At 50.3% G+C, this 27,900-nt stretch overlaps 1 protein-coding gene across 4 annotated transcripts in view; it reads left to right on the forward strand.

The window, feature by feature from the left end:
* The window catches only part of LOC140425013 (E3 ubiquitin-protein ligase HECW1-like), an 856,744-nt gene that overhangs the window by 753,538 nt on the left and 75,306 nt on the right, over nt 1–27,900 (forward strand). For all 4 annotated transcript variants that reach the window (XM_072508780.1, XM_072508779.1, XM_072508783.1 and 1 more), the window contains one exon: nt 19,884–19,982. In XM_072508780.1, the coding sequence (XP_072364881.1) occupies nt 19,884–19,982 (99 nt within the window). The remainder of the gene's footprint in view (nt 1–19,883; nt 19,983–27,900) is intronic.

Genomic DNA, 27,900 nt, shown 5'->3' on the forward strand with positions numbered 1-27,900 from the left:
GATAACTCCAAGGATTAGTATTGACCTCGCCCACCCACTCATTTCACGGTCAGAATTAAAATTAGGGTTATCATTTTATGATCTCAGTAATTCCTCTTTAATGATCCTAGAATGTATCCCATTGGGTTCTGATGCTTTTTTTTCTTTTAGCCTAACTTATTTCAAGTTTTCCTTTTATCGTCAAAATATTGTTCAACTTGCTCTCAGCTTCTCAGGATTCACCTCCTCTTTGACATACTTCATTTCATTAAAGAGCAAAGCAAAGCACATATTAAATCGCACTGCCACTTTTTGATCACTGTCTGCAAACTGACAATCATCTCGTTTCAGAGGTTGTGCCTTGCTTTTAATAATTTCCTTTCTAATGTAAAATAATTTACGAACTCTTTTGATGTTTTTTGAAATGTTTTCTTTATATTCCCGCTCAGTTCTCTTCATCTAACCACTTAATAATTTCCAGTTCTTCTCATCATGCTTATTCTTATAAACATTATAGGCCCTCGTCTTTGATTTTCATTGGTTTCTAACCTCACAACTTATTCATTGCATCTTTAGGCACATAGAACATAGAAAAATACAGCACAGAACAGGCCCTTCGGCCCACGATGTTATGCCGAACCTTTGTCCTAGATTAATCATAGATTATCATAGAATTTACAGTGCACAAGGAGGCCATTCGGCCCATTGAGTCTGCACCGGCTCTTGGAAAGAGCACCCTACCCAAGGTCAACACCTCCACCCAACACTAAGGGCAATTTTGGACACTAAGGGCAATTTATCATGGCCAATCCACCTAACCTGCACATCTTTGGACTGTGGGAGGAAACCGGAGCACCCGGAGGAATCCCACGCACACACGGGGAGGATGTGCACACTCCACACAGACAGTGACCCAAGCCGGAATCGAACCTGGGACCCTGGAGCTGTGAAGCAGTTGTGCTATCCACAATGCTACCATGCTACCCTTAAGAACAAATTAATCTACACTATATCATTCTACCGTAATCCATGTACTTATCCAATAGCTGCTTGAAGGTTCCTAATGTTTCCGACTCAACTACTTCCACAGGCAGTGCATTCCATGCCCCCACTACTCTCTGGGTAAAGAACCTACCTCTGACATCCCCCTATATCTTCCACCATTCACCTTAAATTTATGTCCCCTTGTAATGGTTTGTTCCATCCGGGGGAAAAGTCTCTGACTGTCTACTCTATCTATTCCCCTGATCATCTTATAAACATCTATCAAGTCGCCCCTCATCCTTCTCCGTTCTAATGAGAAAAGGCCTACCACCCTCAACCTTTCCTCGTAAGACCTACTCTCCAGTCCAGGCACCATCCTGGTAAATCTCCTTTGCACCTTTTCCAAAGCTTCCACATCCTTCCTAAAATGAGGCGACCAGAACTGTACTCAGTACTCCAAATGTGGCCTTACCAAAGTTTTGTACAGCTGCATCATCACCTCATGGCTCTTAAATTCAATCCCTCTGTTAATGAACGCTAGCACACCATAGGCCTTCTTCACAGCTCCATCCAGTTGAGTGGCAATTTTCAAAGATGTATGAACATAGACCTCAAGATCTCTCTGCTCCTCCACATTGCCAAGAACTCTACCGTTAACCCTGTATTCCGCATTCATATTTGTCCTTCCAAAATGGACAACCTCACACTTTTCAGGGTTAAACTCCATCTGCCACTTCTCAGCCCAGCTCTGCATCCTATCTATGTCTCTTTGAAGCCGACAACAGCCCTCCTCACTATCCACAACTCCACCAATCTTCATATCGTCTGCAAATTTCCTAACCCACCCTTCAACTCCCTCATCCAACTCATTAATGAAAATCACGAACAGCAGAGGACCCAGAACCGATCCCTGCGGTACGCCACTGGTAACTGGGATCCAGGCTGAATATTTGCCATCCACCACCACTCTCGGACTTCTATCGGTTAGCCAGTTCGCTATCCAACTGGCCAAATTTCCCACTATCCCATGCCTCCTTACTTTCTGCATAAGCCTACCATGGGGAACCTTATCAAATGCCTTACTAAAATCCATGTATACTACATCCACTGCTTTACCTTCATCCACATGCTTGGTCACCTCCTCAAAGAATTCAATAGGAACTGGAATAAGAATTCAACATAGGAGCTGGAATAAGACCCTCGGTAACTACGTTGAAATGTACTCAAAGCATTAAAATAGGGTTCTTGCGTTTCCCGATTCTCTCCGGACTTTCTGCCCATGTAGGCAATCACATGCATGGCTATTGTGTGCTCAAAGTCATCCCGACTGAGCCTGTCTAAATCTCTTTGAAGACTTGTCATCCTTCTCAACTCACATTCCCACCAAATCTTGTGTCAACAACAAACTTGGAACATTACATTTAATTCCCACATTCAAATCATTGATATAGATTGTGATTAGCTGCGGTGCAAGCACTGCTCCTTGCAGTATCCCATGAGTCACAGCCTGCCAACCTGAAAATAATCCGTTTATACCTGCTCTCTGTTTTCTGTCCATTAATTAACCCTCATTCCATGCTCGTGTATTTCCCAAATCACATGAAATGAAAAATAAAATGAAATGAAGTGAAAATCACTTATTGTCACAAGAAGGCTTCAAATGACATTACTGTGAAAAGCCCCTAGTTGCCACATTCCAGCGCCTGTTCGGGGAGGCTGGTACGGGAGCTCTAATCTCTTGTTTTGAACCCCATGGAAAGCCTTCTGAAAATCCAAGTACATCACATCCAAGTTCTCCTTTATCTATCCTGTAAGTAACATCTTCAAAAAACATCAACAGGTATTTCCTCACAAACATAATTTCTCTTTTACAAATCCATGTCAACTCTGTTCAATGAGTATTTTCCAGTTATCACATCTTTCACGATGGATTCTAGCATTTTTCCTACAACTGATATCAGGCTAACAGTTCTCAAGTTCCCTGTTTATCTCTTTCCTTTCTTAAATAGGTGGGTTACATTTTCTACCTTCTAATCTGCAGGCTCTATTCCAGAATCTGAAGAATTTTTGACGATAATCATCAATGTATCCGTTATCTCTCCAGCCACCTCCTTCAACACTCCGGGATGTAGGTCATCAGATTCAGAGGATTTATCAACTTCGAACCTCATTAATTTCTCCAATATTACTTCTTTGCCAATAGTAATTTCTTTCAGATCCTCAGGGCGCAATTCTCCAGCTCAGTGTCCAAGTACTCCCACGAATGGGAAAACCAGAGCAATTCCCGGTGACTCTGGGAGCGACCAGGATGTGCAATGGCATGTAGAAAAATGTTACCCTCAATCGGGTTTCCAATGCCATTCCATGGCACACCAAGATTCTCGCTGGAACTGAGAGGAGTAGGACCTAATCCCCCTGACAGGTCGAGCTCCTCTAAGATTGGAGAGGACACTTTAAAGGACACTCGATCTCAAAATGCTGTTGCCCCCCCCCCCTCTCCCATATCGCTGGCATGGCTCCTTCCACCCAAATAGCTGGGAAGAGTCCCCCTCTCAGTACCCCTTTCAGCCCGCTTCACTCCCCCCACAGTTTCCCCTTCAGCCCCCTTCCTTTTAATGTGGTTGAAACCTTTGAAATGGTTTTCTCACAATCAGTGTTATTGCCCTTTAATGTAGTGAAGTCTGTTTATAAACCTAGAAGGCTAAAAGCTTTGAACTGCATTGTTTACAATCAGTTTCACCCACCATTGCCTGCTAAAAGATTTTTGATTGAGAGGTCGAGGAAGTTCCAAAGGAGAGATTCAGATGGTACGTTTATATAGCTCTGCAGGGATCCATCAACTCAGGGGAACTGGTGGTTTTCTAATCACATTTGTTTAAAACAAAGGCTGCCTCTTTGTTCTCAAGTGCTTCCTAGAAATGGAAGGTTCTATTCTCAGGTACAGAAAGGGACACTTTCACTTTATTATGCAAGAACTTTAATTTCTACATACTGACTGACTGTTTAAAGGATTTAAGGCTTTATTATGAGAAAACTTGGATAGTGACTGACTGTTTAAAGGTTGCAGGTGGGATAAAGCAACCAAATGACCTCCATCCCAGGAAAGACCCCTGACCTGAGCCCCTACAGCCCAGCAGAAGCCTCCTGACCCCCAACTCCTATGAAGTACTCTCTCGGCACCCTGAAGGTAATTGTAGGAAAGGTACTCAAACCCCTGCCACCCCTCGGACTGTAAACTGCCAGTAATCTATTTTTAAATACGTGAAATCACGTCTACGTGACTCCCGTCTGGAGGGGGCGGCAATACAGGTGGTACTTGAATTGAGCTTCTAATCCGATAATACCATTCAAATGAAAGCTGATGAGCACTTTGAATGTTCCCGCCAGCACGGGTCAGGAAACCTGTTACAGCTGGCAGGGCGCACCGGGATACCTGCAACAGATCTGACACCCGGCGCAAATACAGATTTTGGCCTGACATGGGATTCAGAGGACCATTGTGAACCCCGCAGCTAGCGGGCGGCCCCAGAGAATTGCGGCGCCCAATTTTCAGGACAACTCTTTTGTATCTTCCTCCATGAAGACAGGCGTTTGTTTTGTTTCTCTGCCATTTCCTTATTGCTGATTCTAAATTCTCCATTATCTGCGTGTAATGGGCCCACATTTGCCTTTACTAACCTGTTCCTTTTTACATGCCTATAGAAGCTTTTACAGTCTCTAGTTTGCTTTCATATTCTATTTCCTCTTTCTTTATCAATGTCTTGGTTCTCATTTGCTGAATGTTAAAATGCTCCCAATCCATAGGCTTACTACTTTTTTGGTAACTTTATATGCCTCTTCTTTTGGGCTAACAGAATCCTTAACTTCTATTGTTAGCTATTAATAGGCCTTAAATTATTCATTTTTTCAAAATTCTCATGAAACATACATACACTGTAGATTAACAATCTATTTTGCTCAAAACATAGCTTTGTTGTTCTGCAGCCTCCTGTGGGCCAGTTTTTCCTTCAACCACACCATAACTCCCACGTCATCTTTCCAAAATCTGCACTATTCCAGTTTTGTGTTCGAGTTTCAGTACTGCCTTGTTCTCTTTCTAAAGTTTATCACATTGCGGTTACTGCTCCAAAGATGTTCACCCACATATAGATCATCCACCAGACCAATTAAATTACTCATAACCAGATCTAGCAGTGACTCCGCCCTTATGGACTGATGATCATACTTCTTGAAGACACTGTCCTGTACACATTATAGGACGGGTTTTACAAGACAGTTTGGATTTGGATTTGTTTAACTGTCACATGTACCGAGGTAGTGAAAAGTATTGTTCTGCGTTAAGTCCGTACAGATCTATCCATATATGAAAAAGAAACATAGGACATACATAAATACACAATGTAAATACATAGACACAGGCATCAGGTGAAGAATACGGAGCGTAGTACTACTCAGTAGAGAAGCTGTATGAAGAGATCAGTTCAGTCCATAAGAGGGTCATTCAGAAGTCTGATAACAGCGGGGCAGAAGGTGGGGGGTGGGGAGTGGAGGATAGAGCTTGTCCACAGAAGAATGGCGTCCTGACCCCGATAGGACCGGAGCCTTTATGGCAGAAAGGGACCAGGCTAGGGAGGGGTCTTCAGGGATGGAGGAGGGTTTTGGAGGCCAGACAGGGAGGAAAAAAGAGGGTTAATATCTTGGCATGGGGTTCGTCAACTGTGCACAGGGCATCCCCAAATTGATGTGCCCTCACTCTTGCCCTCCTGTCACTGCCCAGCATATTATGAGAGTGGTGGGTGATTGAGAGCCTTAAGTGGGAAATAATTGGCCACTTGAGGCTTTTGATAGGTCTACACATAGGTGTGCTACTGTGCACCTTACCCATTCTCCCATATTATGGGGAAGGGGTCAGCAGTGGGCAGGAAGGCAGTGGGCTACTTTCCCTTTATACTTTACATGCCCCCCACCCTATAAATTTCCATTCTCTTTTTCCCATTCATTCCCTCTCTAACCCAATGGATAATCTCCCAGTGCAATAATTTTACTCATCTGTTGAATCAGACTGCAGGGGCGAAATTCTCCCCCAACGGTGTGATGTCCGCCGACTGGCGCCAAAAACGGCGCCAATCAGACGGGCATCGCGCCGGCCCAAAGGTGCGGAATGCTCCGCATCTTTGGCGGCTTAGCCCCAACATTGAGGGGCTAGGCCGACGCCGGAGGGATTTCCGCACCGCCAGCTGGCGCAAATGGCGTTTGTTGCCCCGCCAGCTGGCGCGGAAATGCGCCGCATGCGCGGGAGCATCAGCGGCCGCTGACAGTTTCCCGGCGCATGCGCGGGAGCATCAGCAGCCGCTGAAAGTTTCCCGCGCATGCGCAGTGGGGAGAGTCTCTTCCGCCTCCGCCATGGTGGAGGCCGTAGCGGAGGCGGAAGGGAAAGAGTGCCCCCACGGCACAGGCCCGCCCGCGGATCGGTGGGCCCCGATCGCAGGCCAGGCCACCGTGGGTGCACCCCCCAGGTGTCAGATCGCCCTGCGCCCCCCCCAGGACCCCGGAGCCCGCCCACGCCGCCTGGTCCAGCCGGTAAATACCAGGTTTGATTTACGCCGGCGGGACAGGCAATTTCTGGGCGGGACTTCGGCCCATTCGGGCCGGAGAATTGAACGGGGGGTCCCGCCGACCGGCGCGGCCCGATTCCCGCCCCCGCCCAATCTCCGGTACCGGAGACTTCGGCGGGGGCGGGGGCGGGATTCACGGCGGCCAACGGCCATTCTCCGACCCGGCGGGGGGTCGGAGAATGACGCCCCAGATTCCTGTTCCATTTCCTTCCCACAATGTGATGATATTTAATACATTCATACTGATCTAACCCTATTTTATCTTTCAGCTTTCATTACATTGACTCCTTTCTCCATCAACCCACACTTCTGCATGTGTTCTCTCTTTTACCAGTGTCACCACTCCACCTCCATTCCTGCATTTCTATCCTTCCTCACGATTTTAGCAGAGAGATTTGTGCACACATCACAGCACTTTCCAGACTTACACTAATTCCTTGGGCACAGGTGAGGAAGGAGCAGCGCTCCGAAAGCTAGTGACATCGAAACAAACCTGTTGGACTTTAACCTGGTGTTGTAAGACTTCGTACTGTGCTCACCCCAGTCCAACGCCGGCATCTCCACATCATAATTCCCTGGGGGCAGGCAGCACTGCAGGACATTAACATAATTGAAGAGCACCACACAGGTAGTCTCCATTGCCACTGCCTCCATGAAGAATCAACATAGTTTGCGGAGCATCACTGAATTCCTGCCCCTCATCTCCACCCCCAAATTCCAATATGGTTATTTACTGTTATTGTGCAGCTTGGAACCAGGGGTCAGAGAATCGCCGGGGGCCGGCGTGAATCCCGCCCCCGCTGTGTCCCAAATTCTCCGCCACCGGAGATTCTCCCCCCACATTCTGCCCCGCTGTTATCAGACTTCTGAATGACTTCTTATGGACTGAACTGATCTCTTCATACATATTCTCTACTGAGTAGTACTACGCTCCGTATTCTTCACCTGATGCCGGTGTGGATTGAACCACCTTTCGAACGGCGGGACAAGGCGGCGCCGGCGGGCTCCGGGGTCCTGGGGGGGTGCGCGGGATGATCCGGCCCCGGGGGGTGCCCCCACGGTGGCCTGGCCCGCGATCGGGGCCCACCGATCCGCGGGCGAGCCTGTGCCGTGGGGGCACTCTTTTCCTTTCGCCTTCGCCATGGTCTCCACTATGGCGGAGGCGGAAGAGACCCCGTCCACTGCACATGCGCGGGGATGCCGTGAACGGCCGCTGACGCTCCTGCGCATGCGCCACACGGCAAAGTCATTTCCGCGCCAGCGTCAGTCCGGCACAGGCCTAGCCCCTCAAGGTGAGGGCTCGGCCCCCCAAGATGCGGAGAATTCCGCACCTTTGTGGCGGCGCGATGCCGGACTGATTCGCGCCGTTTTCGGCGTCGGTCGGCGGACATCGCGCCGATTGCAGAGAATCCCACACCTGGTGTCTGTTAAAATGCTGCTAAGTCAATAGGCACGATCTAATGGCAGCGCTACACCCAACTCAGGGTGAGACATGGCCGGTAAATCCCGCGAGAGGCCTCTATGTCTGCACAGAGTCTCCACGTTCTCCTCGTGTCTGCGTGTGTTTCCTCTGGGTGCTCCGGTATCCTCCCACAAGTCCCAAAAGACGCGCTGCTAGGTGAATTGGACATTCTGCATTCTCCCTCTGTGTACCCGAACAGGCGCCGGAATGTGGCGACTTGGGGATTTTCACAGTAACTTCATTGCAGTTAATGTAAGCCTACTTGTGACAATAATAAAGATTATTATCATTATTAACAGGATCTCGCAAGACGTCACAATCTGGATCCCACATGTCACTGCCAGGGTGCCCAGGTGATACTGCCAGGCTGGCAGTGCCAAGGTGTCTGAGTGGCAATTTGCCTACACCGGACAGTGGGCCTGAAGGTGCCATGCCCTTATTAAGTGGGGTGTGGGAGGGCTCGATGACCCTCGATGAGCTGAGGGGGGGGGGGTCCAGGGGTCGCATTAGGTTGTCTCGAGATTGGGGCAGTCTCTTCCTGCACTGGCGAGTGGAGCTCTAACCCATGTCTTATCACATGGTCTTTTATTTTGTCTAAACTGTCTGCTGCCTTCACTTCAGTCTTTGAATCACAGAATGATACCCCTTCCTTCTGTGCTGGATTTTCTCCATCTTCTTCTGGAGAAGTGGATGTACTGTGGATCAGACACGCACAGCTATGGGAGCTGTCACTACCTCTGAAGCTCTGTGCCACTGGTAGAACCATTAAAAATCTGCTTTCATTTCTGTTTTGAAGCTTCTTTGCAGTACAACCTTGGAAAACCTCTGCTTGGACCTCATGATCCACATCCTAGGCCTTGTACTTCATTTCAAATTCATGTACAAAGCTGATCCATTGCCTTTCCCACATTGTGCCGTGCCCTAAGAAAGGATAATTAAAAGATTAGTGTGTGGTGTTGGAATCATTGTGTACCATCTATTAGTCATGGTGTCAAAAATGTCTTTGGTCCCTTTCCTATAGGTACATCTGTGATTACATCACATAGGTTGAACACATAATTCAGGGGCAGGGAACGTAGAATGCTGATGAATAATGAACCCCTGCCACTGCAGAAAAAGGTGGGCAGGTTAATGAATCCAACTACATTTTGTCCACCTTTTTCCATTCCTTGCAAACATTGGGGAAACTATGTAACTATATGATGTAGTTAACTATGGAAACTTGTGAAAAGGGATCACAGAAAGTCAGAATAATACAAATATGGGAAAATATACTCGCCAGATTTCTGGGGAATAGCTTTGAGATTATTTTGTAGATTATGGGCACGATTTAATGGCCGCGTTGTGCTTAAGCGAGAGCGCAACGAGGCCGTTAATTCACGGGAGAGGCCAAAAAGGAGAACCGCTTCGGGAGCCGATCTGTTCGCGAACTAATCGGCAAAATCCAGATCTCGCCTTACTGTGGCGAGAAACCAATAATCACCACTTAAGCCCAATCGCTATACAATTAACGGGAGCAACCCCCTATCTAACGGCACCCGTGATCTAACGGGCTCCCCAGCAGGTGGTCACGCGGGTGCCAATTAGTACTCCTTTTTGAAAACGTGAAACTGGCAGAGGAGCTGCTGCAGAGACCCGAACAGTGGAGTAGCCATCTTCGCTCACAGGGAAAGAGCCCGGGGGGGTGGGGGGCGCAGAGCGGGGGGGTGGGCGCCCCTGTCTGTCTGCTCCCTCAACCACTCATATCTCCCACTGACTGCAGAGGCCTCTGGCAGCACGGCTGAAGGCTATTGCTAATAGGCAATCGTACTTAAGTGAGCAACTCGCATTTCCCAAGTGGATCCCCGTTGGTAGTTGTGCCATGTAACATGTGGGAGTAATTGCCTAGCATTCCGATCGGACTGTGATGCCTGGACACTGCACCTGAACATTGCAGTGAGCAACATCATGGACGCAGCCAATATCTGAACACCCAGGGACTGGGCCCCTGCACCAGGGACATTACCGCGGCTGGAGGGCGGGTGTGTGCATCGGGGAGGAGACCAGCGCCTGGTCCAGGTAACTCCTCAATCTGTGCCATCGTCTGATCCCTGCCTGTCTGCTGAGTGCTCACTCCCACCCATCACTTGCATGTGGTGAGGAGGGGTTGGCACGGCAGGAGTCCAGGACCCCCATGTCCAGGGAGATAGGGCATGAGATTGGTGCTCAGCAGGCATAGCGGATGAAAGTGCCAGAGGCATCATATTGGTTGAGGTGCTGATATTTTAATGGGTTTCACAGAGTGTCCACCACTGCCCCACTCTCCTGATGGTGCCGCCACCTTCCCCTTCCTCCACCCCTCCCTCCCAACGCACACTCCCCCCTTACCCCCTAACTACACCCTTCCCCCCTCCCCCCAGTGCCCTCTCAGTGATCCATGTCGTGCATAACCTTCCGTGCTCTACCGCTGCGTCTAAGTGTATCCCCAGGATGCACATCAGAGGTGGAGGCAGCTAGCTCCTTACCTCGTCCCGTGGCCTGCAATGCCCCTGGCGGGCATCCTCTGGGGTTTAGGGCCATGCCCCACAATGCCGCTCTGTTCCGGGTGCTGACTACGAGACACCACGTTGTCAGCGGGGTGCAACTCGGGGGAGCTGGTGGCCACCATCGTCACTCTGTAGATTGGGTCCGGGTTGGCATCCAATGTCCAATCATCCCGGTGGGTGCCCATAGGGCCCTGGGGTTCACCTCGGGATGGAGGGGCAGCTGGTTCAAGCCCCTGCATCATCTAATTCTGCCAACCCTGGCGGCTCCCCACTGTCGGCAGCAGTGCCGATGCCCTCGGTGATGCCTCGCAGTGATTGGGCCATACTCGGCGCTTCGGCTATTCCCATCTGAGACTGGGACACATCCCGCAGTAGCCTGGTGCAGGGGCACGTCCCCCAATGAGTCAGATATTTTACGGAGGCCCTCAGCCATGGCCTTCACCGACAGCACCACATCTTGGACACATCCACCCATGCTGCTGATGTTGTGCACCAGGCTCTCTACTGCGGTCATCACCCTCGCAGTGTTGGCCTCGATGCCACGCATTGCCATCTCCTGCGCCCATACCCTCTGGAACTCCTCCAATCGGCTGTGGACCTGCTGGAGGATCACAGACATCGCTTTCTGAATGTCATAGCTGCAGCCTATCATCTGCATCAGCTCCGGGTAAACCTGGTCCCGAGGCTCACCATCTGTCTGGGACCCAGCTGGGTCCTGGGATCCAGCAGACCTCTGACTGCTGTCTCGCCTGGGTGTTCCTGCTTCCCCCTGATGTTCATCTGTATCTGTGTGGTGCTCACCAGAATGTGCCCCAGAAGCCTGTCCGCTACTGTCGCCCACCGAGGTGTGTGTCTCTGCGCTGGTGGAGACTGGGGGTGACAGCTGTGCCACGACGATTATGGTTGCATCCTTGGAACTCTCCTTTGAGGTGTTCTCATGGGAGGCAGGGGAGTGGAATCACCTTGGATGGGCCGGCACTGTCGGCTGCAGGTCCTACGAGTGAATTGACATGTGGGGCGGGATTCTCTGATCCTGAGACTAATTGTTGACGCCATTTTAGAAGCCGTCGCGTTTTACGATGGCGTCAACAGGTCCCCAGGAGCAGCTATTCCGAGCCCTACAGGAGGCCAGCACTGCACTGGAGCGACCTACGCCTCTTCAGCTGCCGATACTGGCGTCAAATGGGCGCCGCGGGTCTGCGCGTGCACGCTGCGACCGGCGCGGTTGTGCGCATGCCCGGTGGTTTCCTTGTCCGCGCCGGCACCGATGCAACATGGCATAGGACTACAGGGGCCATTGCGGAGCAAAAGAGGCCCCCAGCCCGAGTGGTCGGCCTGCCGATCGGTAGACCCCGATCACGGGCCAAGCAACAGCAGAGGCCCCCCCCCCCATCAGACCGCCCCCGAAAGGATGCACGCCGAGTTCCCGCCAGATAAGACCACACGTGGACGGCGCCGGCGGGACTCGGATTTTCTTTGCAGCCACTCGGCCCATCCCGAGCGGAGAATCGCCAGGGCGGCCACGTAGACCGGCCCCTGACCGGTGACGTGCCAGCGCCGATTCTCCACTCACCAGAGAATTGGCGGACCGGCGTTGGGGCGGCGTTGCACGATTCATGCCCGGCCCGGCGATTCTCCGGCCCGGAGTGGGCTGAGAGAATCGCACCTGTGGTCAGTGTGAGGGATGGGTCAGCCTGTATGGCAATAACAACTCATGTTTGACAGTTCATCTGGGTTGGGCCGGTGGATCTTCATCTCTGCGCTATGCACCAACCTCCACATTGGTTACCGTTCTGTCCTTGACCACTCCCGTACACTCCAGGGCCTGTTCCTCGCAGGGAGTGAGGACTCTGATGTCCTGCATCTGCCACCCATCTGGGCCCTCTCCCATTGGTTGTGGGCCAACTTCTCCTGCGGGGACACAGAGGGAATATCGTTAGCCACACACGTGGTTACTTGGGGGTTGTGGGAGGGGGCTTGGGGGGTGGGAAGAGTATATGGGGTAGTAGGTTTCCGGCGCAAACTCACACGTGTCGACCTTGCGACACTGGGTGCCGGTCCTACTGGTCATGCACCCCAAGCTGACGACCCGCTGCCATTTCCTCCCAGGCGGCAGTGTCTGGCCTGTGGCTGACCCTCCTGGACCCTTGGGGGAACAGGGTAACCCGTCTGGTCTCCATCATGTCCAACAGTCTTCCCAGGTCGGCTTCACCGAACATGGGGCTGGTCTTTGTGGTGGCATGGCTGCGAGCTGTGTAGGGTTGGCTGTGCAGGAGCGGTTTTATTGCTGCTGTCACGTGTTAGCGGGGGGCTGGCGAGCGCAGTCCCAGGCGAATCAGCCGGCGAACCATGATGTGCGGCGTGAATCCCACGGGGCATCGTTAAGTAGACCAATTAACATTTTATAGCGGTGATGGACACGTCAGGCCAGGCGTCGGGAAGCACGCAGCATTTCCCGCTCGCTACCACACTTAGAATCACTTCCATTAAATCGGCTCTAGGAGTACGTAACGATATTTTGAAATGAATGGAGTAATCCATCTTTACAGTGCAATGAAAGGTAAGTCAGAGTATGAGTCACATCCTTTGCTTATGATAAGGTCCTCCACAGCGCACGCATTTGAATAGTGACTTCAGGTTGTAAAAAGCTTGTAATAACAGTCGCATAACTTGGTATTGATTATATGAGCAGAAGTTTCCATTCCCCTGACAGTGGGTCCGGGGGGGGGGGGGGGGGGGGTGAGTATAAAATCTCCCCGATAGCCTTCCCACTGGGTTGCTGGATTCCCGCCCACCCTAACCTCTGTAATTTTACATGAGGACGGGCGAGGTGTAGGCCTACCCTTGCATTAATTGAAATGCTTAAGAGGCTAATTATTGACCACTTTAGTCCTCAATTTCAGGCTGGTGGGGGGAGTTCAGGGGCAAGGAGGAAACCCAAAAATGAACCGTGTTCAGGCCTCCGGCAGGAAGTTGGGGGGTGCCTCCATGAGCAGCCCCCTTTTAACATCAGGTGTGCCCTCAAAAGGTCTGATACTTGCTAGGGGCTCCCTAACCACCCCCTCCCCTGGTCTCTCTACCAACACCCCACACTCCCTGCCCTGAGACTTCAATGCTTACCTGTTTTGGGCTCCCGTGACATAAACTCTGAGGACTACATGCAGTCCAGATCCTGACCACTGTTGCCTCTGGTGCAGCAGCAACTAATTAGAGAGCTGCTGACCAACCAAATTGGTGGCAGGTCTCTGAGGTGGGATTTCTTCCCAGGTAAGGGGCTGAAGTCACATCTCCAGCCAATTAACATTTGGTGGAGTGTGAAATCACTGTGGGACAAGCGTTATCATCGGGGATGTGTTCTCTGGTAACTTTTTGGTTGGTAGTAAAGGAAACCCCATCATCCTGAAAAATCCTGGCGAATAGATCAGTGAACAAGAATTCTAGTAGCCAATCTTAATAATGATGTTGAAATCTGCAGTGTTGGGGGTACGATAGGGTTTATGGTAGGGAGCTTAGCACAGTCAAATCAATGATGATTTCTCATTGCAAACGTCAGGTAAGCACCTTTCCTTTAAATGGCTACTTTATAAGACCATGATTTGCATCCTGGTGGTCAATTCTAAGTTCAGAGTTGCCTGGTGTGGCTCAGGAGCCCAACTCTAGCCTGTCAGTTCCTGTCTCAATTCCTGCAAAGTAAGACAATGAGCTGAGAAGGTGCACAATTCACTGGCCTCTGATTTCTTTGGTCCTTTTCTCACGCAGCTAAGGTTTTTGTTTCTGCCTGCCTCTTCCAAAGCCCTTCTGTAAATTGACAGGTAAATGGATGAACTCCCTCATGCATGTGGAGAGTTTGGTTGACCATCAGCATCAGGAAGACAAATGTGGTGGTCCAGGACACTGCCATGCTGCCTATCAGTATTGACAGTGTGACACTGGACGTCTGTTGCGAGCTCTGTTGAGAGCTTCACATATCTAGCTCCACAATCGCCAGCAATCTGTCACTTAATGCTGAAATCAACAGAAGCATTGCAAAAGCTGCTGGTGTTATGTCCAAGCTGAGTAAGAGCATATGGAACAACAGCAATCTGATTGAAAACATCAAATTGCGAGTCTACCAAGCCTATATACTGAGTGCACTCCTCGACAGTGTTGAGATCTGGAAACATATGCTAGGCAGGATAAAAGACTGAACATGGACTGCAGTAGTTCGAGAATGCAGCTCGCTACCATCTTCTCAAGGGCAAGAGATGGGTAATAAATGCTGGCCTAGCCAACGACACCCACGTCCCATAAATGAATTTTAATAAGTTTCCATTTTCACTGTCTCAGACGTATCCTTGGTACCTCTCAAGGTCAGAGGTCCTGGAGCATGTTATTTCAATCAGTGTACACTCATTGCTCAGCCAACAATGTCTTCACTGGCTTGACCATGTCGCTCAAATGGGGGACAGCCCTGTACACCAAGATACCACGAACAGTGGAAACAGTTAAAATTATAAATGCCTCAATAAAATGTTTTCTAAAAAAAACAGTGGAAACAGTTTATCCTGATCCTTAAAAAGTATTGAAGGGATAATTTACTGATTTCCACTGCTGTCGGAATACTTTGCCCAGTTGGAGGACATTTTGGGAATTTGGTCGCACATTCACTACTGTTTTCTATTGATTAAAATCATACCCAATTCACAGTAGGGGCTCCAAGTGGGCAAAGCGCCATCCCAGGAGCTCAGGATTGTAAAATTAACTGTTAAAAGTTCTGAACTTAGAGCTTGCACTCGTGATGTAGTTTCCCTTTTTGTTCAATGGTGTAAAAATTATTATTGACTATTCTCTTGAGAATTTTTGCATGTGGTATGTTAAAGTATTAAGTTTGTCAATATCTTGCTTTCAATTTTATAAGATCAGTTGTAGTTAATTCCACTGTTGCAAACGTACACCACAAATGGCAATCCTAGTGCCTTGCTGCTATTTGTCAATTACAGCTTCACATTCTATAATAATGCTTTTGAATTTTCTAACATTGCAAATAATTCAAAAATAATTATTTCTTTTCACAGATTCTGTTCTTGTAAGTGTCGCTACAGCACATTTTATTCTGCAGGTCTGGGCCATACAAACTGTGGAAGTTCATGTCGTGTTGGGTGTTCCGATACACAAATGAACTAACACGGTTGTAGATGGTACAACTCTGTTTTATTGTTCTGTACAATAATGACTATTAACTTCTGGCTGAGGTTTGTGCTTCACCAGCTAACCTGTGGACCCAGCCCTAGCACTATCTTGGTGAGGCACTCAGCACGTGGTGTATGTCTGAGTGGCACGCTGTGAGCTCTGTGCTCTGAGCTATCTCCTGGTAGAATGAACGGGAACCGTGGTGTTCCCTGTTTTATAGTGCGTGTGCTCTCACTGGTGATTGGCTGCGATGTGTGTGTGTTGGTTGGTCCAACTACCTGTCCATCAGTGTGTCGTGATTGCACCATGATATGCTAATGTGGATATCATGACAGTTCAGTTTATACATGCTACAACACTGTCCTTATTAAAACACTACACAGGATTTTGCAGGGAGCCACATGCTGTAACAATGTCCCCATTACCAGCATGGTATAAATTGACGAGTTAATAGATGAGGTCAGCTCAATGGTATAGATGGTGTTATTAGATACCCTACTGTTTACACAGCCTTGCATAACCCATAGAAATGCACAGAAGTTGCAACTTGGAAGCAAGCCATTTGGCCCAATGAGTCTGTATCAGCGTTTACCATTCACACAGCCAAACGCTGATATATTTTGGACAACGCGTGTTTATTTTGATGGCTCCTGTTTTCGTTGAGTTCAATGCTACATTTTTCTCGACTTATGCAGACAGGAGTTGTGTACTTTTTCATGAATCATTTACTCCCAGTATATGTTCCATTTATTTTCTTATTTTTTTGTTGGAGAACCTCCCTTATGGACAAGTTTAATTTTAAAAAATTAAATTGTGTGTTATGATGCGGTGTATTTAGCACATGGAATTCATTCATCGGCGTTTTAACCTTTGTCCTACAGGACACAAACATGAAGGGTAAAATTTGCTGAAGAACTTTTCTAATTTTATAGGGATACTCGTATTAATACACTTGCCAGAATATTCATAAAAGCCAACAGATGAACTTTGAAATGATCCATTACTCAAAGCAGCTAGCTCTGTCAGCTTGTGTCCCATCACCTGGCAAGTTCAAGTAATTGATGCAATCGTAAACTGCGTTAATTCTGTCTGAGGTAGAGGTGAAAAGAAACCGATCACTGAGCTCACATCCGTCAGAAATATGACAAAGTAGTGGGATCATTATTGTACTTTCATCTATCTTCATTATATTTCTTAGAAAAAGTATTAGAGAGTCAAATTTCACCCTGAGTTCAGCTTCCAAACACATAAGTACCAGATCACCAAGGCCCCTACTTGCAGTGATGTAACATCCCATCCTCTTTCACCTAGTTACCTCTAGGCTTGACCATTCTAATGTTCTCCTCGGTTGCATCCCTTCTTCCACCCTCCGCAAGCATGAACTCATTAAAACTGTTGGGCATGTATTCTAACTCACACCAAGACCCATTCACACAGCACCCCTGTGCTTTCTGACTTACATTGGATCCTCATGAATATTGTCTTGACTTTAAAATTCTCATAGCTATTTTCAAATCTCTCCACGGCTTCCAATGTTTCCAAAACCTTTTCCAGCCCTCCAACTTTCCAAGATCTCGGCACTCCACCAATTCTGGCCTCTCGCACATCCCCAATTTAAATTGCCCCACCATTCACAACCATACCTTCCACTGCCTAGGCCTGAACATCTATCTGCCTTCCCTAAATTTTTCTGCATTCCCAACTGTCTCTCTCCTCCTGTACGATTCTCCATAATCCAAAAAGTAGCTTGTATCGTAGAACACTTTTAACATAATAAAACAGTCCAAGGAAATTCACAGGGGTGTTATGAAGTAAAATAAGACACCAAGCCACATGAAGCTATCTTGGGACAGATGGCCAAAAACTTGGCCAGAGGGCTAAGGTTTTAAGGAACATCTGAAGGGAAGAAAGCGAGGTAGAGAGTCGGAGATGCCAAGAAAGGAATTTCAGAGTTTGGGATCGAGGCAGCTGAATGCTTGGACATCAATGGAGCAGTTAAAATCAGGCATGCTCAAAAGGTTGTAATCAAATGAGCTCATGTATCTCAGCGAATTGAGGGGCTGGAGAAGGTTATAGAGATGGGGGAATTAGGTCATGGAGGGGTTTGAAAACAAGGATGAAAATTTTAAAATCAATGCCTTGCTTGACCGGCAGCCAACCTAGGTCAGCATGCATGGGCTTGATAGGTTAACAGGACTTGGTGTGACTAAGGACATGAGCAACCAAGCTTTGGATGACCTATAGTTTATAGAGGGGAAAACGTGGGAGGCATGTCAGGAGTGCGTTGCATTGGCGAGGCTAATGTAATAAAGGAATAACTGAGTATATCTGCTGCACATTAGCTGAGACAGGAACAAAGTTGGGTGATATAATGGAGGTGGAAATAAATGATCATAGTGCTGGTGCAGTTACAAGGTCATCTCAGGGTCAAATATAATAATATAATAATAATAATCTTTATTGTCACAAGTAGGCTTACACTGCAATGAAGTTACTGTGAAAAGTCTCTAGTTGCCACACTCCGGAGCCGTTCAGGTACACTAAGGAGAATTCAGAATGTCCAAATTACCTAACAGCATGGGCGTCATTCTCCGACCCCCCGCCGGGTCGGAGAATGGCCGTTGGCCGCCGTGAATCCCGCCCCCGCCCCCACCGAAGTCTCCGCTCCCGGAGATTGGGCGGGGGCGGGAATCCGGCCGCGCCGGTTGGCGGGACCCCCCGCTGGATTCTCCGGCCCGGATGGGCCGAAGTCCCGCCCAGGAATTGCCTGTCCCGCCGACGTAAATCAAACCTGGTATTTACCAGCGGGACCAGGCGGCATGGGCGGGCTCCGGGGTCCTAGGGGGGGCGCGGGGCGATCTGACCTCGGGGGGTGCCCCCACGGTGGCCTGGCCCGCGATCGGGGCCCACCGATCCGCAGGCGGGCCTGTGCCGTGGGGGCACTCTTTCCCTTCCGCCTCCGCTACGGCCTCCACCATGGCAGAGGCGGAAGTGACTCCCCACTGCGCATGCGCGGGAAACTGACAGCGGCCGCTGACGCTCCCGCGCATGCGCTGGGAAACTGACAGCGGCCGCTGTCGCTCCCGCGCATGCGCCGCATTTCCGCGCCAGCTGGCGGGGCAACAAACGCCATTTCCGCCAGCTGGCGGGGCGGAAATCCCTCCGGCGTCGGCCTAGCCCCTCAATGTTGGGGCTAGGCCGCCAAAGATGCGGAGACTTCCGCACCTTTTTGCCGGCGCGATGCCCGTCTGATTTGCGCCGGCTTTGGCGCCAGTCGGCGGGCATCCCGCCGTTGGGGGAGAATTTCGCCCCATGTCTTTCGGGACTGTGGAAGGAAACCAGAGCCCCTGGAGAAAGCCCACGCAGACACAGGGAGAATGCGCAGACTCCGCACAGACAGTGACCCAAGCCGGGATTCGAACCTGGGACCCTGGCGCTGTGAAGACACTAAGGCTGTGAACAGTCTGGTCAGCCTCACTTACTATGGAGAGGGATGGAGTCGGTAGCTGTGGCACAGAGTTTGGTTTGGGACAAGTTCTTCAGTCTTCCTAATATTTAATTGGAGAAAATTTCTGTGTTCATCCTGGATGTCAGATCAGCAGTCTAATAATTTAGCAACAGTACAGGACTGGGGTGGGGGGGGGGTGTTTGGTTTCCTATCCTCATGTATCCTTATGTGGCTCATATTTGATAATGCTCCTCTGATGCAACTTGGGATATTTTATTACACTATAGGTGCTATATGGGTGCATGTTGTTGTTGTCTTTTATCTGCACCCCCAGCCAACCTCAGGCCAAGAGATGATGAAAAGCAAGCCAACGTTCAGGTCATCCCAGGTGCCATTCGTTGCTCAGTCCCAAGAATAACTGGAGTGAGAAATCCCGCTGATTAACCTCCTCACTTTCTGCAGAAAGTGGTGGGCTTCTATTCTGTGGATAACATTTTTGATTGCGAACAATCCTATATCATGCCATTCCAACATATTTGAAGAGCTAACTTGATACATCATCAATAATACAGATGGCTTTTTAATTTAGATGAGTTTGGAAAATTGTGAATGATAAAAGTGGCTGATACATCATTAGCAAATTAACAGGTTACTTGTGAAACTCATTTCAATTCTCACTGGAAATATTCTTTTCTTTTCAGGTTCAAGTTCAGTGGCCGTATCCTGGGTCTTGCTCTGATTCACCAATACCTGTTAGATGCCTTCTTCACCAGGCCCTTCTACAAGGCACTACTAAGGCTGTAAGTGTACAAACCACAGACACGACCGACGGATTTATGTATCATTACAGTGCTCAGATATTGCTTCACAGCGCCAGTGGTAAATTGCCCTTAGTGTCCAAAATTGCCCTTAGTGTTGGGTGGGGTTACTGGGTTATGGGGATAGGGTGGAGGTGTTGACCTTGGGTGGGGTGCTCTTTCCAAGAGCCGGTGCAGACTCGATGGGCCGAATGGCCTCCTTCTGCACTGTAAGTTCGATGATAAAAATAAAAAATATCAGAATATACTTCAAAGCAGAATTCCTTGATGACAATATAGTCATATGAAAATTGTAGTTCTTTAATAAACAAGCCTTTTTCAAGAATGAGTCATTCCGACTTCAAAATCGTAAAGTTTCCATCTCCTCGGGCTCACCAGATCAAAGATACTGCACCATTTTTGAGATACCACAGAATGCAGTCAACAGCTAACATTGCAATGCTTCCAGCTCTCAGTCTGCTGTTCAGTTTTATACAAGGAGAACCACTATGAGGTTCTTCAAGTATCATAGAATCATAGAATTTACAGTGCAGAAGGAGGCCATTCGGCCCATCGAGTCTGCACCGGCTCTTGCAAAGACCACCCTACCCAAGAAGTAGGACATAACTCAGAGATTGCACTGACATGCCGTTGCAAATGCCAGCAACTCATAGCAACTACGCCTTTGTCCATGTCCCACCATATGGGACTGCCGGCAATTGGTGAATTTAAGGCCTACTTCACCACACATCCTCTGGTAGAGTAAGTGCATTGAAATTTCAGCTGCTAAATGTCTTTTTATTTTATTTCCGTCTATTTACAACTGCTGCAAGTATGCAACTGAATGTAATTATAAACATGTAATTGTTGGTTTTAAAGTACTCGTAAATATTTAGTTTACCTGTCATATTTCAGTATTTATTCAGTTATTGAACAGATTGGACCAGAAGTCCTTTTTTTTTAGAAAATATTTTATCGAGGCATTTATAATTTTTTTTTAAAAATATATTTTATTCAAGATTTTTTGGCCAAACATAACAGTACATAGTTTTTCTTTTAAACAACAATAAAGCAATATAAATAACAGTGGCAAGTTTTAAACAAGTAAATAAATAATATATAAACAGAAACAAAAACAAAACTAAATGGCAACTGCCTTGTCAAAAATAGTTACTCTCCAAAGATACAATCCAACAGTCCAATATACATTACCTATAACAAATGTCTATACATATACAATGACATCCCTAAGAGCCCGCCCGGATCCTCCCCCCCTCCTCCTCCCCCCACCCCCCCCCCCTCCCCCCTGGGTTGCTGCTGTTGTCTTTCTTTCTTTTCATTCCCTCTATCCTTCTGTGAGGTAGTTGACGAACGGTTGCCACCGCCTGGTGAACCCTTGAGCCGAACCCCTGAATACGAACTTGATCCGTTCTAATTTTATAAACCCTGCCATGTCATTTATCCAGGTCTCCACGCCTGGGGGTTTGGCTTCCTTCCACATAAGCAATATTCTGCGCCGGGCTACTAGGGACGCAAAGGCCAAAACATCAGCCTCTCTCGCCTCCTCACTCCCGGCTCTTCTGCAACCCCGAATATAGCCAACCCCCAGCTTGGCTCGACCCGGACCCCCACCACCTTCGAAAGCACCTTCGCCACCCCCACCCAGAACCCCTGTAATGCCGGACATGACCAGAACATGTGGGTGTGATTCGCTGGGCTTCTCGAGCATCTCCCACACCTATCCTCTACCCCGAAAAATTTACTGAGCCGTGCTCCAGTCATATGCGCCCTGTGTAGAACCTTGAATTGTATCAGGCTTAGCCTGGCACACGAGGACGACGAGTTTACCCTACGTAGGGCATCAGCCCACAGCCCCTCCTCAATCTCCTCCCCCAGCTCTTCTTCCCATTTCCCTTTCAGCTCATCTATCATGATCTCCCCCTCGTCCCTCATTTCCCTGTATATGTCCGCCACCTTACCGTCCCCCACCCATGTCCCTGAGATCACTCTATCCTGCACCTCCTGCATCGGGAGCTGCGGGAATTCCCTCACCTGTTGCCTCGCAAAAGCCCTCAGTTGCATATACCGAAATGGATTCCCTTGGGGCAACCCATATTTTTCCGTCAGCGCTCCCAGACTCGCAAACGTCCCATCTACGAACAGATCTCTCGATTGTACTACCCCAGCTCTTTGCCATGCTCCAAATCCCCCATCCATTCTCCCCGGAACAAACCTATGGTTATTTCTTATCGGGGACCGCACCGAGGCTCCCGTCCTTCCCCCATGCCGTCTCCACTGCCCCCAAATTTTTAATGTTGCCACCACCACCGGGCTTGTAGTGTATTTCTTCAGTGAGAACGGCAACGTTGCCGTCACCATTGCTTGTAAGCTGGTCCCCTTGCAGGACGCCCTCTCCAATCTCTTCCACGCCGCTCCCTCCCCTTCTCCCATCCACTTACACACCACTGAAATATTGGTGGCCCAGTAGTATTCACTTAGGCTTGGTAGTGCCAGTCGCCCCCTATGCCTACTACGCTGCAAGAACCCCCTCCTCACTCTCGGGGTCTTCCCGGCCCACACAAAACTCATAATGCTTTTCTCAATTCTCTTTAAAAAAGCCTTCGTGACCATCACCGGGAGGCACTGAAACACAAAGAGGAATCTCGGGAGAACCACCATTTTAACCGCCTGCACCCTACCCGCCAGTGACAGGGACACCATGTCCCATCTCTTGAAGTCCTCCTCCATCTGTTCCACCAATCGTGTTAAATTAAGCCGGTGCAAGGTTCCCCAATTATTGGCTATCTGGATCCCCAAGTATCGGAAGTCTCTTGTTACCTTCCTCAGCGGTAAATCCTCTATTTCCCTGCTCTGCTCCCCCGGGTGCACCACAAACAACTCACTTTTCCCCATGTTCAATTTATACCCCGAAAAATCCCCAAACTCCCCAAGTATCCGCATTATCTCTGGCATCCCCTCCACCGGGTCCGCCACATACAACAACAAATCATCCGCATACAGAGATACCCGGTGTTATTCTCCTCCCCTAAACACTCCCCTCCACTTCCTGGAACCCCTCAGTGCCATGGCCAGGGGCTCAATCGCCAGTGCAAACAATAACGGAGACGGGACATCCCTGCCTCGTCCCTCTGTAAAGTCGGAAATAATCAGACCCCCGTCCATTCGTAACCACACTCGCCATCGGTGCCCTATACAGCAGCTGTACCCATCCGATATATCCATCTCCGAAGCCAAATCTCCTCAGCACCTCCCACAGATAATCCCACTCCACTCTATCAAATGCTTTGTCGGCATCCATCGCCACCACTATCTCCGCTTCCCCCTCTGGTGGGGGCATCATCATTACCCCTAGCAACCTCCATATGTTCGTGTTCAGCTGTCTCCCCTTCACAAACCCAGTTTGGTCCTCATGTACCACCCCCGGGACACAGTCCTCTATCCTCGTCGCCATTACCTTGGCCAGAATCTTAGCATCCGCATTTAAAAGAGAAATGGGCCTATAGGACCCGCATTGCAGCGGGTCTTTTTCCTTCTTAAGGAGGAGCGATATCTTTGCCTCTGACATAGTCGGGGGCAACTGCCCCCTTTCCCTAACCTCATTAAAGGTTCTCGTCAGAAGCGGGGCCAGCAAGTCCATATACTTCCTATAAAATTCCACCGGGAATCCGTCTGGTCCCGGGGCCTTCCCCGCCTGCATGCTCCCAATCCCTTTCACAACTCCTCCATCTCAATCTGTGCTCCCAGTCCCGCCCTCTCCTGCTCCTCCACCTTAGGGAATTCCAGCTGATCCAGAAAGCACATCATTCTCTCCTTCCCTTCCGGGGGCTGAGCTTTATATAATCTTTCGTAGAATACCTTGAACACCCCATTCACTCTCTCCGCTCCCCGCTCCATCTCTCCCTCCTCGTCTCTCACCCCCACTATCTCCCTCGCTGCTCCCCTTTTCCTCAGTTGGTGGGCCAGCAACCGGCTCGCCTTCTCCCCATATTCGTACTGTACACCCTGTGCCTTCCTCCATTGTGCCTCTGCATTACCCGTAGTCAACAAGTCAAATTCTACATGTAGCCTTTGCCTTTCCCTGTACAGTACCTCCTCCGGTGCCTCCGCATATTGTCTGTCCAGCCTCAAAAGTTCTTTCAGCAACCGCTCCCTTTCCCTACCCTCCTGCTTTCCTTTATGTGCCCTAATAGATATCAGCTCCCCTCTAACCACTGCCTTCAACGCCTCCCAGACCACTCCCACCTGAACCTCCCCATTGTCATTAAACTCCAAGTACCTTTCAATACACCCCCTCACCCTTAAACATACCCCCTCATCTGCCAATAGTCCCATATCCATTCTCCAGGGTGGGTGCTGTTCTTTTTCCTCCCCTATCTCCAGGTCCACCCAATGTGGAGCGTGGTCCGAGATAGCTATTGCCGTGCACTCCGTCCCTGTCACCTTCGGGATCAGCGCCCTTCCCAATACAAAAAAGTCTATCCGTGAATATACTTTATGGACATAGGAGAAAAACGAGAACTCCTTACTCCTAGGCCTGCTAAATCTCCAGGAGTCTACTCCTCCCATCTGCTCCATAAAGTCCTTGAGCACCCTAGCTGCAGCCGGCCTCCTCCCGGTCCTGGACCTCGATCTGTCCAGCCCTGGGTCCAGCACCGTATTAAAGTCTCCCCCCATTACCAACTTTCCCGCCTCTAGGTCCGGGATACGTCCCAACATTCGCCTCATAAAATTGGCATCATCCCAGTTCGGGGCATATACGTTCACTAGAACCACTGCCTCCCCTTGCAATCTGCCACTCACCATCACGTATCTACCCCCGCTATCCGCCACGATGGTCTTTGCCTCAAACAGTACCCGTTTCCCCACTAATATAGCCACCCCCCTGTTCTTTGCGTCTAACCCCGAATGAAACACCTGCCCCACCCATCCTTTGCGTAGTCTGACCTGGTCTATCAGTTTCAAATGCGTCTCCTGCAACATAACCACATCTGCCTTTAATTTCTTTCGGTGTGCGAGTACCCGTGCCCTTTTAATCGGCCCGTTCAGCCCTCTCACGTTCCACGTGATCAGCCGGGTTGGGGGGCTCTTTACCGCCCCCCTCCCTTGTCGACTAGCCATCCCCTTTTTTAATCCAGCTCCTCACCCGGTTCCCACGTAGCCGTTTCTCCCTCCTGCCTTGACCACCCCACCCCGTACCAGCTCCCCCTTGTGGTAGTATGTATTAGGGGTCATGTGGGACTGGAAGCCCTAATGTCATTGGCTGACAGATCCCGGGTCCTGGTTGGCCGTTGACCTCTAGCTCCGCCCTGAAGGCGGAGTATAAGAAGCCGGAGTCCTCTCCCGCAGGCCATTCTACTATCGAGCTGCGGGGGAACAGACACGCTTAATAAAGCCTCATCGACTTCACTCTATTCGTCTCACGGAGTCTTTGTGCGCTACAATTTATTAAGCGTGCCTAAAAAGGACTATGGAGCTCAGGATCATCCCGGAATGCCTGAGGATCAGCCCCCACGCAGTGAACGCGGCAGCAGCCTTCAAGCACTGGCAGACTTGTTTCGAGGCCTACCTCAGAACGGCCACCAGCCGGGTCACAGAAGACCAAAAACTACAGGTCCTGCACTCGAGGTTAAGCACGGAGATTTTCTCCCTCATCGAAGACGCGGAGGATTTCCAGACGGCGTTCGCAGCACTGAAAAGTCTCTATGTCCGCCCAGTTAATCAAATCTACGCTCGCTACCAGCTCGCGACGAGGCGGCAAAGTCCCGGAGAATCGATGGACGAATTCTACGCCGCACTGCTGATTTTGGGACGAGCCTGCAGCTGCCCTTCGGTGAACGCAAATGAACACACGGACATGTTAATGCGCGATGCTTTTGTGGCAGGTATAAATTCCTCCCAAATCCGCCAAAGACTTCTAGAAAAAGAGTCGCTAGGACTCTCAGAGGCACGGGCCCTAGCAGCCTCCCTAGACGTGGCCGCGCGTAATACCCGCGCCTACGGCCCCGACCGCGCGGCAGCCCATTGTGCTCCGTACGTACCCGTCGCGACAAACCCACCCCCCCCCCCCGGACACCCCACAGGCTTGCGCGGTCCAAACGCCAAGTCGCACCAGGGGCGCCCGCTGCTATTTCTGCGGCCAGGCGAAACACCCCCGGCAGCGCTGCCCGGCCCACGCAGCAATCTGCAAGAGCTGCGGGAAAAAGGGCCATTTCGCGGTTGTGTGCCGGACCCGCGAGGTCGCCGCTGTCCCGGGAGAACAGGGAGCCCTGCACACCGCTTACGCTCCCCAACCCCCCCAGCGCCCCATGTACGACCCGCAGGCGCAGCCACTCTGGGTTCCGACCACCGCGGTCCCGGGAGAACAGGGAGCCCTGCACGCCGCTTACGCTCCCCAACCCCCCCCCATCCCCACGTATGACCCGCCGGCGCTACCAATTTGGGTCCCGACCACCGCTGTCCCCAGAGATGAGGGAGCCCCGCGCGGTCCTAACGCTCCCCAACCCCCCCAGCGCCCCATGTGCGACCCGCAGACGCCGCCATTTTGGGTCCCAGCCACCACGAGGGGAGGAAGGGCGCCGCCATCTTGGACCACCCCAGACCTGTATGACGCATGGGGGCGGCCATTTTGTCCACCCCCGCCGCCATCTTGTGACCCCCCAGCCATGTGCGATGTATGGGGGCAGCCATTTTGTTCATCCCCGACGCCATCTTGGACGGCAACAACGGACCCCAGTGTCGACGGCTCCATGGGGTTCGAGGAAGACGCTCCACTACTACAACCACGTCTCGCTTCAATTACGCTCGATCAAGCTCGGCCCCGGACACTCCAGACGACGACGACAACGGTGCTAATAAACGGGCACGAGACACCATGCCTAGTCGACTCCGAGAGCACGGAGAGCTTTATCCACCCCGACACGGTAAGACGCTGTTCCTTGACCACCTATCCCAGCGCACAAAAGATTTCCCTAGCTGCAGGATCCCACTCCGTACAGATCAAAGGTTTCTGCATAGTTACCCTGACGGTGCAGGGGAGGGAGTTCAAAAACTACAAACTACATGTCCTTCCCCAACTCTGCGCCCCCACATTACTGGGATTAGATTTCCAGTGCAATCTACAGAGCCTTACGTTCAAATTCGGCGGCCCAATACCCCCACTCACTATCTGCGGCCTCGCAACCCTCAAGGTGCAACCCCCGTCCTTGTTTGCGAACCTCACCCCGGATTGCAAACCCGTCGCCACTAGGAGCAGACGGTACAGCGCCCAGGACCGGACCTTCATTCGGTCCGAAATCCAGCGGCTACTAAAGGAGGGCATAATCCAGGCCAGCAATAGTCCCTGGAGAGCACAGTTGGTAGTAGTGAAGACAGGGGAGAAACAAAGGATGGTCATAGATTATAGCCAGACCATCAACAGGTACACACAACTAGACGCGTACCCTCTCCCCCGCATATCCGACATGGTCAATCGGATTGCCCAATATAAAGTCTTCTCCACCGTGGACCTCAAGTCCGCCTACCATCAGCTCTCCATCCGCCCAAGTGACCGCAAGTACACAGCCTTCGAGGCAGACGGGCGATTATACCATTTCCTAAGGGTCCCATTTGGCGTCACAAACGGGGTCTCGGTCTTCCAACGGGAGATGGACCGAATGGTTGATCAACATGGGTTGCGGGCCACGTTCCCGTATCTCGACAATGTAACCATCTGCGGCCACGACCAGCAGGACCACGACGCCAACCTCCAAAAATTCCTCCAGACCGCCAAAGCCTTGAACCTCACGTACAACGAGGACAAGTGCGTTTTTAGCACCAACCGGCTAGCCATTCTGGGCTGCGTAGTGCGCAATGGGATAATAGGCCCCGACCCCGAACGTATGCGCGCCCTCATGGAATTTCC

The sequence above is a fragment of the Scyliorhinus torazame genome, chromosome 6 (genome assembly GCF_047496885.1).
Source record: "Scyliorhinus torazame isolate Kashiwa2021f chromosome 6, sScyTor2.1, whole genome shotgun sequence".
Taxonomy (NCBI): Eukaryota; Metazoa; Chordata; class Chondrichthyes; order Carcharhiniformes; family Scyliorhinidae; genus Scyliorhinus; species Scyliorhinus torazame.